The 13712-nt window shown below is 36.2% G+C and overlaps 1 protein-coding gene across 1 annotated transcript in view; it reads left to right on the top strand.

Annotated features, from left to right (window-relative positions):
* The first annotated feature begins 281 nt into the window (after window positions 1-281).
* UCHL3 (ubiquitin C-terminal hydrolase L3) overlaps window positions 282-13712 on the top strand; it is a 30962-nt gene continuing 17531 nt past the window's right edge. The window contains exons 1-4 of the mRNA XM_009500996.2: window positions 282-407; window positions 3536-3692; window positions 4092-4177; window positions 5266-5313. Of these exons, the coding sequence (XP_009499291.1) occupies window positions 333-407; window positions 3536-3692; window positions 4092-4177; window positions 5266-5313 (366 nt within the window). The 5' untranslated portion in view covers window positions 282-332. The remainder of the gene's footprint in view (window positions 408-3535; window positions 3693-4091; window positions 4178-5265; window positions 5314-13712) is intronic.

Here is a 13712-nt window from a genome sequence, read left to right as displayed (position 1 = left end):
GCTTTAATGCTTTAGTAAGTAGTGCTGGGAGTGTTTTCACTTTCCTTTCATTTTAAAGCTACTTAAATAAAGCGTGGGGATTTTGTATGTATTTGTTAGCTCTACAATTTATTCAGCCTTTATTTATTAACACATGAATCTCATTCTCCTTTATTCTCTTTAAATTTTGGAAAGTATGGGTTGTTGCAATGTATTTGACACTATAAATACTCCGTTGCTTCTAAAAAGGTAGGTATATGAGCGTACCCATTTAATATTATTCTTTTTTTCTCTTCCAGTTTCTCAAACAGTTGGGTATACATCCGGACTGGCAATTCGTAGATGTTTATGGTATGGAACCAGAACTGCTTAGCATGGTGCCAAGACCTGTCTGTGCAGTGCTACTTCTCTTTCCAATAACAGAGAAGGTAAATGCTTATTTAATAATCAGCTAATCACTTTTGTTGGAAATAAAATGGGAATGAACAGTTTGAATCTTGTCACAATAGAGTCAAGATGAGAGTCAAACATTATTCAAGAGACTTCTTAATTAAAAACAAGAATGACATACTTCCTTCAGAACCTTCCTTTGACAACCTTACATATATATTTCCAATTTCTTTTCAAGCTGTAGCTGGAAAAGCTAATGTAGAAGCACAGAGAAATACACCTCACATTATTCCATTACAGGCAATTTAAGCCCTTTTTTAAAAACAAAAAAAAATGCACTGAAATGGTTTGGTTCTGCTACTGGTAGTAGAAAGCTACAACAGCATAAGCAAACTAAGAGGCAGGGTCTAGGACTGTCAAATGCAACTACTTTTTGAGTTTTTGTGTTGTTGCACTGACCAAACTTCAGTCTACTTTCAGGTCACTACCAATAGGACTTCTGCTTCTTGGACAGGTGGGGCATATTTCTAAGATGAAGGAGAACTGCCCCCCTTCTTACTCTGTGTTAGACTTTGGAATACTTTATTTGGTTAAATCTCCAAGTCTGCTTATTTTGTGTCATCGTATGCTTCTACATAGAGAAAGCATTCATCTTGCATATCTCCTTTGAGTGTTATGTAGGTTGAAATGTGTGATTCATATTGACCTTTCAATTTATAAAAATCTTACGTGATTGTGATAAGGTCAGCCAAAAAGTTTGATGTGGATCTGCCCAAGCTTCTTCCTTTTAATGTGTCTCAAAAAGAACATGTGGTTTCTAAGGTCAAAGCAGTTAGCTATTAAAACTTACCTTCTATAAGAAAACCTGTTTAAATAGAGAGAAGAGTGGCTAGGTCAGTCCTGTAAACCTTTGCATTCTCAGTTTCTCCAAAGCAGCTCTACAGGCGGTCCTTTTCAGTCTTGATTTCAGCCACCTCAATAGTTTTGAATTTAAGCAAACTCTTAACTGTCCTCACCTGTCTTCAGGAAATTTCTGTCACCTTTGAGGCATTGTTTTCTGTGTACTGTGGTTTCTCCCTGGCTGCTCGAGCTACAGGTCTGAGCTCCTTCTGTGACTGTTGCTTTTGCTTTGCCTCCCTGCCTGTGCAGACTTCATTTCTTGGATTGTGCAGTGGGAGCATCATCCCATGGGAAAGAACAACCTTCCTCTTGTTCCAGAAGGTGTATCCAGTCTCATCCTGAAAAAGCATATGACAAACAGACCAGAGAAAAAGCATATGTTCTGTTCCGTCGATGAATCAAATTTGACCACCAGCCAAATATTTTAGATTTTCTCCAGCATATTAATCCTTCAGAAACATAAGGGACACAAGTGTTTCTATCAACTGTTTAGCCTGAGTGTGTGAAGGCTGAATCTGCCATGTGAAGTCCTGATGTTCTGAAGCTTTTGTTGTTCAGTGTGAACTCCACAAGACTCTTGAGCATTATTTTGTATTTCTGGAGTACTTTTCCCCTCCTCAGTCTCCCTTTTAATATGGCCTGTTATAATCTCATTTTATTTTATTTATTTGTTTCTTGGCTGTGTCTACATTTATGAAAGTGTGCTTCAATTAATTTTGCTGCCTTTGTAAACATTTTTCTATCACATCTTTATTCTTCTGTCTAGAAGTTCCTTTCTTTCATCTTTCCTATGTATCAATTTTCTTGAACTTGCTTTTAGGGCAAGATACTCTGTTAGTGTACAGATAATCTTAGGGTTTTTGACCAGGTTAAAGGTCAATGACTGACTTAGCGTGCATTGTGGGCTATAGACAGGGTGAATACTGTGAGCGTTGAGTGTTTTGTGCATGGTGCAATGAATACATATCATGGGAATGCTCTGGTTAGGAGCGAGCTCTTGAGGTGATCTGGTCTAACCCTTGCTCAAAATTTCCATATTCTCAACATTTACATATTTATTTTTGCCACGGGGTTTATTTTGGTTGGCAGGGAGCAAATGGCAGCTATATCTTTTACCTTCTCTAATCTGAGCTTCAGTCTGATTATGCTCTATGAAATTTTTGTCTCAAGGTTGTTTTTGTTAACACGTAGATAAGTGGTGTTAATTTAGAATGCTTTGTAAATGCTCTTGCTATTACTTAAACCATTCAGAACATTCAGACAAGCTGCAAGTGTTGGAATCATGATGCTGGAAAAATTTCTTGTTTCTGTTTGTTACTGACAGTACGTAGAGTCCGAGAGAAATTTCTCATGGGTTTTCAGGGAGTGTTCCTTGATAACACTCTGCATTCAAACTTTACTTTTGTCATACTTGTATGAAAATCCCATCTATTTCAGTATTTCTGTCTGCAAAAGTACCTAGTAAAAGAGGCAAAGGAGGAAGAAAGAACAGTGTTGTTTGGGACACTTGCAGCTTTGTTTCATTCTTTTTCTGTTTGAGAAACCCCTACCAAACAAAAAACCAAAAACCACCTCCTCCCAAAAGAACCATCAAACCACAACCAACAAAAAACCCCCACAAAACTAACACACCGTTCCACAGTATAACAGATTTTATTGAATTATGATCTTTACAAACCAAATACTTTAGATTGTTCAATCAAACTAAGTTCTCTCTTTTACTACAGAAAATAAATGCTCACTTTATGAATATGGCTTTTGAAGGGCCTGTTTTGAGGCTCTGAGCATTATATAAATCTGATTTTTCTATTCCTGGGAAAAAATGAAATGTAGAAATGGAACTTGTAAGAATGCTTCATGCTGATTAAACACCTGAAGTATTATGGTTTGCTTGATAATGCTTTGAGACCTGTCCTTACAAGCTTTTTTGTTGGATTGAAGACAGACAGTGACAGGTACTCAGATACAGGAAATATTTTGAACATTTTTGAGATTTTGTTAGGCAACACATATTTCAAAATGATGTTTCAAGTGTGACTGGCCTTTGGCTAGCAATAAGGCATTGGTTTAAGAAACAATATAGAGCTGTTCAGTTGAGTAAGTTTACGTATACTTGTTGGACCACATGTCAAGTGTTTCAAATTACAAGTTCAGGTTTTATGAGTTAGCCGTTGCGTGTTTTTTTTTTTTTAAATTACTTTTGCTTGAATAATGTAGTCAGGATCTATCTGTACTATTTGTGAATCATCTGTAACTTTCCTTCTAGTACGAAACCTTCAGAACAGAAGAAGAAGAGAGAATAAAAGCTAAGGGGCAAGATGTCAAATCATCAGTGTATTTCATGAAGCAGACCATTAACAATGCTTGTGGAACAATTGGGCTAATTCATGCTATTGCAAACAACAGAGATAAAATGAACTTTGGTAAGTTGTTTTTTTTTTTTTTTATTGGTGGGGGTTTTTTGTTGGCTTTTCCATTTTTTCCCCTTACCTGTGGGGAGGCATGGAGGGAAGGATATGTTTTGCGCTCTTTTCTCCGAATATAACTATTCATGAAGGATGGTCTCTCTTGAAAGAACATTTCTACCTATAATTATAAAAACGGTATTTCATATTAATCCACGAACTAAAGCACTCGAAATGTTACAAACTGCAGCAGTTAGCAACTTCTCCTGCAGTCAGCCTTCAGTGTCTTAAAGATACAATGTAGTTATATCTTTAAATCTTTTGTTGGATATAAGCATTCTGTAAGCTTTGAATGAAGTTGGACTTAAAGCATGACTCTAATTATGGCTTGTTGTTGGTTTGTTTTTTTTTTTTAAGAAACTAATTCTTCACTGAAAAAGTTCCTAGAAGATTCATTATCGATGACTCCTGAGGAGAGGGCCAAATATCTAGAAACTTATGAAGTCAGTATCATGTGTTTTTACTTTTCTTTAAAATGGTGTAAGAATTACTTGCATGAGCAGGTACTGTCCTTAAGTGCTTCACTGGATCAAGTCCTAAACAATTCAATTTTACATGTGAGCTTGTGATCAGGCAGTTGCTACAAAGAAAACCCTGCTTTGATAGTTTAAAGTATTCCTGCCTGGCCATAGCTCCGTCAGCAGAATGGATTTTGTCAATGTTCCTCATCCATATTAATTCACTGGCTTAGTTTAAAATTACTTTGAAATGGATGAGAAATGTGTGCATAATCTTTTTGGTGGGTTCAGGATGCAGTTTAACGGTCAATTTAAGCTGATCTGGGGCTGTTGCTGAAAGGATGGTCCTTCTGCTGCTTCCTTTCATTTGTGCCTTCTCGTCATCTCCCTTTGGCTCTAACAGTTTGGGGCACACAAAGAGCTGATTTGACTGAAATATAATCTCCTTCCCCGGCCACCCCAAACAATTAGATGAGCTAGCGGATAGTGTGGTTAGCCAGATCGTTAGTGCTCTTTGAAAGGATGTGGCAGAAACATCTGGCCAGTGGTTCAAGGGGAGAACGGTGCTGTTGCTCCTGATGGTAATGATGATCTTCTCTTAAAATGAAAATCTTGATTATTTCTCAGCCTGAGTTCCATTTAAGCTTATTGTGAAGCCCTCAGGAATAAGGGTGTTAAGATGTGGCCGAGGGAAGCAGAAACAGAAACAGTAGAGGTTCGATGACATTTCTGTAGAAATGGTAGACATGATGTCTGATCAGAGCTGTCTAAACTATTTTGTCTGCTCAAGAAATGATACAGAACAAAGATTTGCCTGTAGTGTTTTCTGTGTAAAAGTGCCCCTACAAACTGTTAGGTATTTGATTTGTATTAACTGTGCTGAAACTGAAATATTGGTCTTCTGAGATCCTTGGAAGTGGAGATTATTTATTAATTTTGTAATTTGTTTATTACAGCACTGAACAAAAATAGGTACATCTATGGCATTTTATAAAATGAAGAGCATACAGTGATTCTTAAAAAGACTGGAAGTCTCTCATTTAAAGTCTGATTAAAATATGTTTTAATTTTAGGCTATTCGTGTCACTCATGAATCCAGTGCCCATGAAGGTCAGACTGAGGTATTAATTTAAAAAAAAAAAAAAATCTTTGTTAATAACTACTTTGAGTTTAATATAATTGAAATGAAAACAACCATATATCAAAGATTTACAGTGAAATAGAGATTATTGCTTGGTTTGCTGTATTGTGTTATTAGTCAAAGATCAGGGCACAAAATCAAGTGGCGTTGGGGGGGAACCAAACTTGAAGCTTGTTTGTTGTATTGTGTGGGTTGTGGGGTGTTTTGTTTTTTTTTGGGGGGGGGGGGGGGGGTCTTTGGGTTTTTTTTAAGCTTTTCTATAACATGGATGATCTTTTCAAGCTTCATTTCAGAGTAAAACAGTCAGTAACAGTATTTTTAGTGAAAGTTGAGGTTTTGATATTGCAAATTTGTAGGTAGGACTAAGATCCATAGTAATCATAAAGTGGAACATACATTTTATGAGTCTGAAAAGTTTTACTTCAGGAAAATAAATAGTACAATGCTTGGTTTTCCATTGTGTATGTGCTGTTTGTATACAAATACTAATTCAGATAAATTCTCATTAATACAAGTATTTATAAGCTTTTATATCACCCAATCTGTTGGAGAATAAAAAAACCAAACCAAAACAACAACAACAACAACAAACCCCAACCCCCAAACCAACGAATGCTAAGTTTATGTTTATTTTAAGGCTTTTAACATTTTTCTGCTTCAGTCATGCTGAGGCAGTTTTCCGTCTTTCTGGTTCGGATTTCAATATCTGTTCCACAAAAATAAAACTGATTAGATTGCTGCTAGCACTGCTTTCTCTGACAAAGAGAGGAACCCCCCTTTGTTAGGCTGTGATTCCAGTGGCTAATCTGCTTGCTTTTTTTTTTTCTTGAAGTACAGTAGGTGAGGTTTTCTTTCTTCTTATGGCTTGTACAGTGTCTTCTAAACAATGCAGAAGAAAGCAAAGCAGTCCTTTCTGCTCCCCTTTGCCCTACCATCTGGAAATTAAAATTAAGATAATTGTTTTAACCATTTTTATTATAGACACTCGACTTCCTTTGTGGTATTTTCTTTAAAAAAGCCACAACATCATCTTATTTCTTTCTCTAAATTAATCGAAGTTCTATATTTCAAGAAGAAACATCAGAACGAATTTGTATTTCTCTTTAAGTTAGACACTAAAAAAAAAATCTGGTCTGTTTTCTTCACGAACTAGTCCTTTGCTAGATATTCTTGGCAAGGTTAGTAAGAGAGAGGCTCTGGAGATTAATCCCACAAGTTGCTGAAGAGTGAATCTTTTCCCAAAATCCTTGTGAAAGAGAAAAAACTTTTTAGTTGTTTTGATGTACTGTGACATTCATCGAGGGAGTAGTTGGTCTCCGCATTCTTCTGGCAGAAATTATGGAATGATTGGGAAAGAAAATGCAAGGGCTATGTAGCTCCTGAGAGTCTTCATAAAGATTCAGGAAGCATCTAAGTGATGATGGAATCTCCTAATAAGGGACAGTTAATTTCTTGAACTTCCACAAATTTTGTTTCCTGATCAAGGTAACCACATCCGAAAGTTAATAGCTTTGTGGAAAAATGAAGACTTTTTCACAGTAAAAATTTACAAGGTTGTCTTAGCAACGTGTCTAAACAAAGATATTGAATAGGTATTCTCCTTGCCAAATATGCAAAATGGAATAATAACTGAACCTGGAAGTAATTCAATATAGATATTCCTTAGACTGGTAAAATAACTTTTTCCTGTCTTTCTGTTTCCAAAGTTGAAATAGTACTATGGCTGAATACGTGTTGACCGTTTTTAAGAATAATTCTGATCCATCAAACAAGCACAGGGAATGAATAAACAGGTTATCTTACTGGAACATCTAATTGCTTGAAGACCCTGTCCTACCGTAGTGCAGTTAAATTTGGCAGCAAGGCTTCCCCTTTCACCTGTACAGGAGGAATTGCTTTACTTTAAGGTACAATTCTATTTAAACTAAACAAAATCTGAAACCTGAATACGCTGAGGAGTGTAACTGAGAGTTGGAGTGAGTTAATCTTCTAGTCTTTTCCTTCCAAATGGTACACTTTAAATGTTGCTGTGTAGCTCTTCATGTAGTGGTGAAGGAACCGATGAACAGCATGCCCTTGAAGATGCTGAAATTAACATATGCAGGTCGTACAAGGATGCTGACTTGTCCTGCAGGGTAAGTTGATAATTTCCAGCACTGTTGGAGCAAGAGAGAAGAGAATCCTGTTCCTCCTGCATATCTGTTATTGTTCCAATTACTTTCCTGAGAACTTAAAACTTCCTTTCAGAGCACTGGAAAGGAACATGTGTGCCTTCCTATGACTCTGTTGGGTGCTTGTTCTCCCCGCAACCCTGCCCTCCCCTCAGAATAGCCAGGGCATTTTGCATAGAAATCTTTCCTTTGAATAAAGTGGCATATGTAATTGCTCAATGATAGTAAGTGCTGTAGCTTTTCGAACAAAAAGTCCTTTCCAGTTCTCCTACAGAATTAAAGATTAAGAAAACGTGCAGGCCTACTCTTTTAGGGTGATTAACTTGCCTTGTGTGCTTCTTAAGAATAGCCTGATCTTTGGGTAGTTCTGTCCATTATATAGGTATCACATATTACTGTCAACTCATTCTTCTGAAAATGTTGCTTAAGTTCAGTGTGTTAGACGGAATAACTCCCGAAAGTGGGATGTGTTGCAGTCAGCTGTGCTGATTTGGTTAGGAAGCTTTGTAACTGCTTTCAAGATTTTATTTTTTCCTTCCACCATGCAAAACACACCATTGAAATAAAAGTAAAATTTTCTGGAATCCTGAGATGTAGAAGGCTTAAAAATAGCAAAGAATATGGATGGGTTCTCGTCTGATAATACTTTTTTTAAATTTTATTTTTCTGAGCTTTGATTTCTCAGATATTTGAGGATTCAGCCTTTAATTCTTCTGAGTAAAGCCTTTATTTGTTGATTGCTCCTGACAGTCTTGCTAAGTCTTCACAAGCTTTTTTTTATCATCTCAGTGGCTACTTGATTTTTACAATATGCTAGTGGATTTTCTGCTTTTGTTTCTGTTCCATGTATGTATTTCAAACCTCAAAATAAAGCAATTCTAGAAATAAAAGGCTAGAAGTAATAGAGTAAAGCAATGCTGTCTTTCTACTATCTGTGTATTCCATCTATTTGTCTTTTCTGGTGGGTAGGATTTGTTTGTTTTAGGATAATCTGTAATGAAATTTGTTTTTATTTCTTATGTTTTGAAGAGAGCGCTATTTGGAAAAAAAGTGTTTGACAAGGTGGTATTTGTATGACTTTCATATTGGTGGACTGATAGAATCTACATTACAGTTAGTGATTGCTGGAAGAGAAGGTGATCAGTTTGATTCCGGGATTTATCATTAATGTGTGATCTATTTAGATGAAGCATTAAGATGAGTTGCTGAGCAAATGGGTTGAAGCTGAAAGCTATAGTGTGTTCTGCCTTGTTGGGTTCTTTAACAGGCTTCTGAAGTTTGCTAGCTGTGATTAATTTTCCTAGTTAAAAAAAAAAAAAAAAAGGCTGTGTTCCTAACCATTTTATATAACTTTTGGTATTGCATTTAAAACTTTTACAGGCTATCTATAGGCTGGATTAGAATTGAGTATTTTGGAGAGTTTTTTTTATATTAAAATATGTGAGGTTTTTAATGAAGTTTACTAAATTTTTATTAAACAATGTAAATACTTTCTTAAAAATAGAGAAGCTTTTTTTGTTCTTTCGAAGAGATTAAATTTTAGGAACAGTTAAGCAGTTTTCGTTTTGCTAATTTATTTCAGGTTTGCAAATTAAAAGGATTGTAAATCTCTGCTTATCCTGCAGGCCAAGTTTTGGGCCAGATTTGATTCTTAACACAGTTCTGTGTTAAGACTTCTGGATTCTGTAGCTCCATGGCTCACTTTTTTTTTTGCTGTAGTAAAGCAAATAAATAGATAAAGCAGTCCTATGGGTAGTTCTATGTGTAAAAAATGTAGGTCTGTTTAAAATTACTTCAGTGGCAAGGAGTGAGGTCTGGGAATAATTCCACAGAAGTGTGGTGTCAGTTTCTAGGGCGGTTTGATTCTGGTCCCATGTTCCAGTACCATAATGAGGGCAATTAATGTAAGACTCCTGTAACAGTCTTTCTGTTAAAGTGTGCGCTGCCGAAGCTTACACTTTCTCAAGTGACAGGTATTTCATATCCAAAGCTGCCAAAAAAGGGATCTAGGTCTTTATCATAAAGCTGCATGGATCCAGCTCATACTCCTTTCTATGTGATAGCTCCTGAATGGCAGCTATTGCTGAGACTAGAATAGTTGCCAGCTACTCAAGATCCTCTTTATTCTTTCATGAGTCTTCTGCTGAGCTTATACTTTTGTTTATAACATCTAGGATGTCTGAAGATGTGGAAAATATAACCTGCTTCTCTGCAGAACTGCACACACTTTTAAGGTGGTCCTTATACTGTTGCTTTGTACTGAGCAGTGTTTGAGGTCTTCTGTTTTTGTTTTGCATTTGTGGGTTTTTTTGTTTTTGTTCTTCCTGTGTCTCCTTTAGCAGTTCATGAACTGCTGAAACCCTGTACTACCACATGTCTTAACATTTCTGATACTCGTTTATAAAGACAACAAAAATACCCTGCCCCCACTTCCCCAAACCCACAAACCTTTGAACATATTAAAAAGACATTACGTTTGTGAATGCTAGAGCATCCACGTTAACTGTCTAATCTACAGAAGAATAATGAAGAAGTTAAAGTAGCAATTAATAGCACTGATCAGGGTTAGGTTCATATCTAACTTTTTTTGTATTACTATCTTGAGTTGCTTGCTTTCAAAACAATCATAGTAACTATTTTAAAGTAAGATCAGAAAATCAGAGGGGAGAGTTTTTTTGAAAACAGGAAAGCATGTCATTACATTACATTTGCTCTTTTGCAGAGCAAACAGCCCTTTTGAATTTGGAGTTGGGCGAGAAACTTATTTTCTATCCTATCTACTCATTTTCGTTAATAATAAAAAGTTACTGTATAGTTTTCTGAGGGAGTAGGAAAGGAGGAAAATGCGAAGGCATACTTGTTAGAAATCAGAAATTGTTTAACTCAATCAATGATATACTATGATAGCTTCAGGGAAGCTATTCTAGGTAGAAAATATTATATGTACTGATTCTTGAAATAAAGGACCTTTTTAATATGTGAATATAATAATGTGAGTAGCAAGATATTTTTGTTCTGCTCTCGTATTACTGACATCCATATCTACTACTTTGCAACTATGCTTCATTGCAGCTCAATTCTACAGTAAGGAAAGTGGCAAGCTATACCATATAAAGTACTTCTAAGAGGATTAATTGGCCTTTAGTCAAGGTATTAGATCTAGAGAATAATCTGGATCCAATTTCTGCATTTCTAAAGGCTTCAACATGCTTAACTCTTGTTCAAGTACTATTCTAGTAATAGTATCTGAAGTTTTAGCCAGCTCTGTGTGTCTGTGGCTGTTGAAATCATTCTGGCTTGTCAGATTACCTACAATATCTTCTGTCTTCCATCAGCTACCCAAACAGCTTCCTGAAACAGCTTACCCTATAGCCTTGTAGGAGCTAATGCTGGCACAGAGGTGCTAGAAGCACGCTTCTGGGAAGCGAGGAGAAGGCTTAACAGACTAGTCATAGATCTGCTTTTACTTCTGTGGACAGCAAATAGTCAAATAGTTGTGGTGTTAAGTAATTCACAGGCTGTTTGTGCAACATCAAGGTATCACTAACTGCTGTCAAATGGCTTTCCATATCACTTTTTGTTATAAAGTTCAAATGATAGAGTGAACTTTTTATTATGTCTTGCGGTACTTGTAGCACCTGGAAGCCCTTTTGTGTTTGAGGTTGAAGTTTTTTTGGACAGGGGAGTTTTAGCATGGTTTATGCATTTACTGCTTAGCAGAATGTGATTTGTGGTCTTTGGGAAGGTTACTTCTTCAACTGTTACTACAGTATAGCTCAAAATAATGTTTCTATCAGGCAAATAAATACAAATGAAATGTGTTAGATATTGGTTAGAGAGTAAGAGCTTTTGATTTTGTTCATGGCCTAAATTTGTAGGAGAAAATTAGGAGTTCTCAAATTCCTGGGTTTTCTTTCTTCTTCCTCAAATGAAGTTTAACCTACATTGTTTCAGTTACTAGTTGTTATGGAAGAGAGAAGAAAATGGAACTGGAGTATAAAATGTATCACCTATTTCTGGGAGCACAGAAAATACTGCCTTTGGTTCTGTAACTCCTCCTGTTTGTTTGGTTTTGGGTGTGTGTTCGTTTTTTTTTTTTTTTTAGTATACTTCGTACATCTATTTACCATCTGACAGCTTTGGCTGCTAGAACTCTATGTTGGGCTAAATGAAGCTCAGAACTGAGCAGAGGTGCTGCATCTGAGCTGCTACTTCAAATGAAAATGATATTCTTGCACCTCATTAGACCTCTATCAAAAATATTGATGGTGGAAGGTGGTAGCCTTTCAAAATCAAAATTGGTGTTTGGTTCTGTCAGTATGAGAGTCATAAGTAAGAACTAGTCTCAGATGTTCACGAAAAACTGGAATACTTGTGCACATCAGTATGTATACTTAGATATACTTTTTGTTCACAAGTATGATCAGGAATATTTTTAACATGGATTGAAGTTGGCAGCCACTAAAAAGGCTACCACAGCTTGATTTCTTCCTTAACTCAAACCATAACTGCAAACTGTAGTCTGTAAACTTGTTTAGTGTGCCTTGAGAACTATAATCTTCCTTGGAATGTGCTAAGTTAGACTTTGATCACATAACAGTCGTTAACATTGGCAAGAACTAAGTAGAGTCAATGCACTCTGTTCTCAACTGCTGTAAAACTTGAACTTTCAAAGATGTCTGGCTCCCTGGGGCATTACAATTTATTGTTAGAGAAGAAACATAAAGGAGCTTCCCTTTCGCTTCTGCCAAGAACATATGGTGGGAATTTTTTTCTTAAATAGCCCATATTCCTCAGTGTTTCTTCTGAGTAATCCATAGTCTTGTAAAGAAGCGTTTGCATCTTGGGACAATATAAAATCAATTATATAACTGTTTCTAAAATGATTTTTGTTTAGCTTAGTGTTCCAGAACAAGCATGTAAGCTGTCCTGTAAAGGCGATGATGTTGCCTACTGATGTTTAGCTATAGCTTTTTCTGTTTTACAGCCTATGCAGTAAAAAGTGTAAATATCAGCTTACTAGAATAATGTGACACATTTTGGAAATTATACTTGGCTAGTCTTTGACTCATTGCATTGCCCTGTTATTTAACATGTCAGTGTTTGAGACATGCATCAAACTGATTCCTATACTCTGCTGAGCAAATAACCAATAAGGTATTTATACAATATTGCTCTGAATTGTTATTCTGGATCTTTACACATAACCATAAAATCTATATGAAGGAACTCTGATTCCTAGAATGAAACGTAACTATAGAGGATATTCGCACCCATAAAGCAGCCCATGAATTTAAATAACAAGTATATAACAAATGTTTCTACAGTTTTGCATCCAACATCTCTACCAACCTACTGCCATAAGGTTTTTTTGCGTCTCGTCGATCCATAATGCTTCCAGTGCTGCTCTTGCACTATCCGTGTAAGAAGCAGTAAGCAGCAGGCTCTAGCCATGTGTTTGCTCACTGGCATTTTAGAAGGCTGATCATGACAGGTGATGGTTGAGTTCACACTCAACCTCTTTCCCTCAGGCAGAAGAGAAACTGATTTGGCTCTTTTTTTTTCTTTTTCTTTACCCAACCACTGATTCTGGGGGGAGGGAATATAAGAACTTACAGTCCTTAAGACTGCTAACATTTTACCAGTATGGCTGAAGCTAGACAGTGGATTAACACTACCCAGAGAAGTGATGTTGCATCAACTGTCTTTGCTCAAGGAAGCACTCTAAAAATATGGTAATTGGGTGTGCAACAATACTGTTCAATTCATTTTGAGAAAAAATTTTGTGGAGGAAAAACTATTTGAAAAATCTAGTTAATTTCATTTTTGCAGAGCTCCCTAGCCTTTGGAATTCTCTTTTTTTGTAATTCCACTGGGTTTTGTTTTGTTTTTGTTTTGGTTTTTTTTTGATCACAGAAGTTGCCATTGTGATAATCTAGCTTGACTTTTGCCTAACATAGGCCATAGAACTTAAATTTAGGACTTCAGAGAGAGAGAAATTATTGCTAATTTTGGAAAGATTTTTTGGGTGCTCTGATCTCACCATTTTTGTTATCTTCAAGCTCTGTCTTTATCCATATGTGTAGCAAAGTAATACTGTCAGGATATTGTCCATTCTTAATCATGGACTGAACTGACATGGAGAATATTGTAAAGATTGTCTTTTTACCAGCTGCAAAAGCACTAATTAAACTTAATGGTGCAGAAG

Source organism: Phalacrocorax carbo, chromosome 1 (assembly GCF_963921805.1).
Source record: "Phalacrocorax carbo chromosome 1, bPhaCar2.1, whole genome shotgun sequence".
NCBI classification, from domain to species: Eukaryota; Metazoa; Chordata; class Aves; order Suliformes; family Phalacrocoracidae; genus Phalacrocorax; species Phalacrocorax carbo.
The sequence above is the reverse complement of the archived record's forward strand: the minus strand, read 5'-3'. Positions and strand labels throughout refer to the sequence as shown.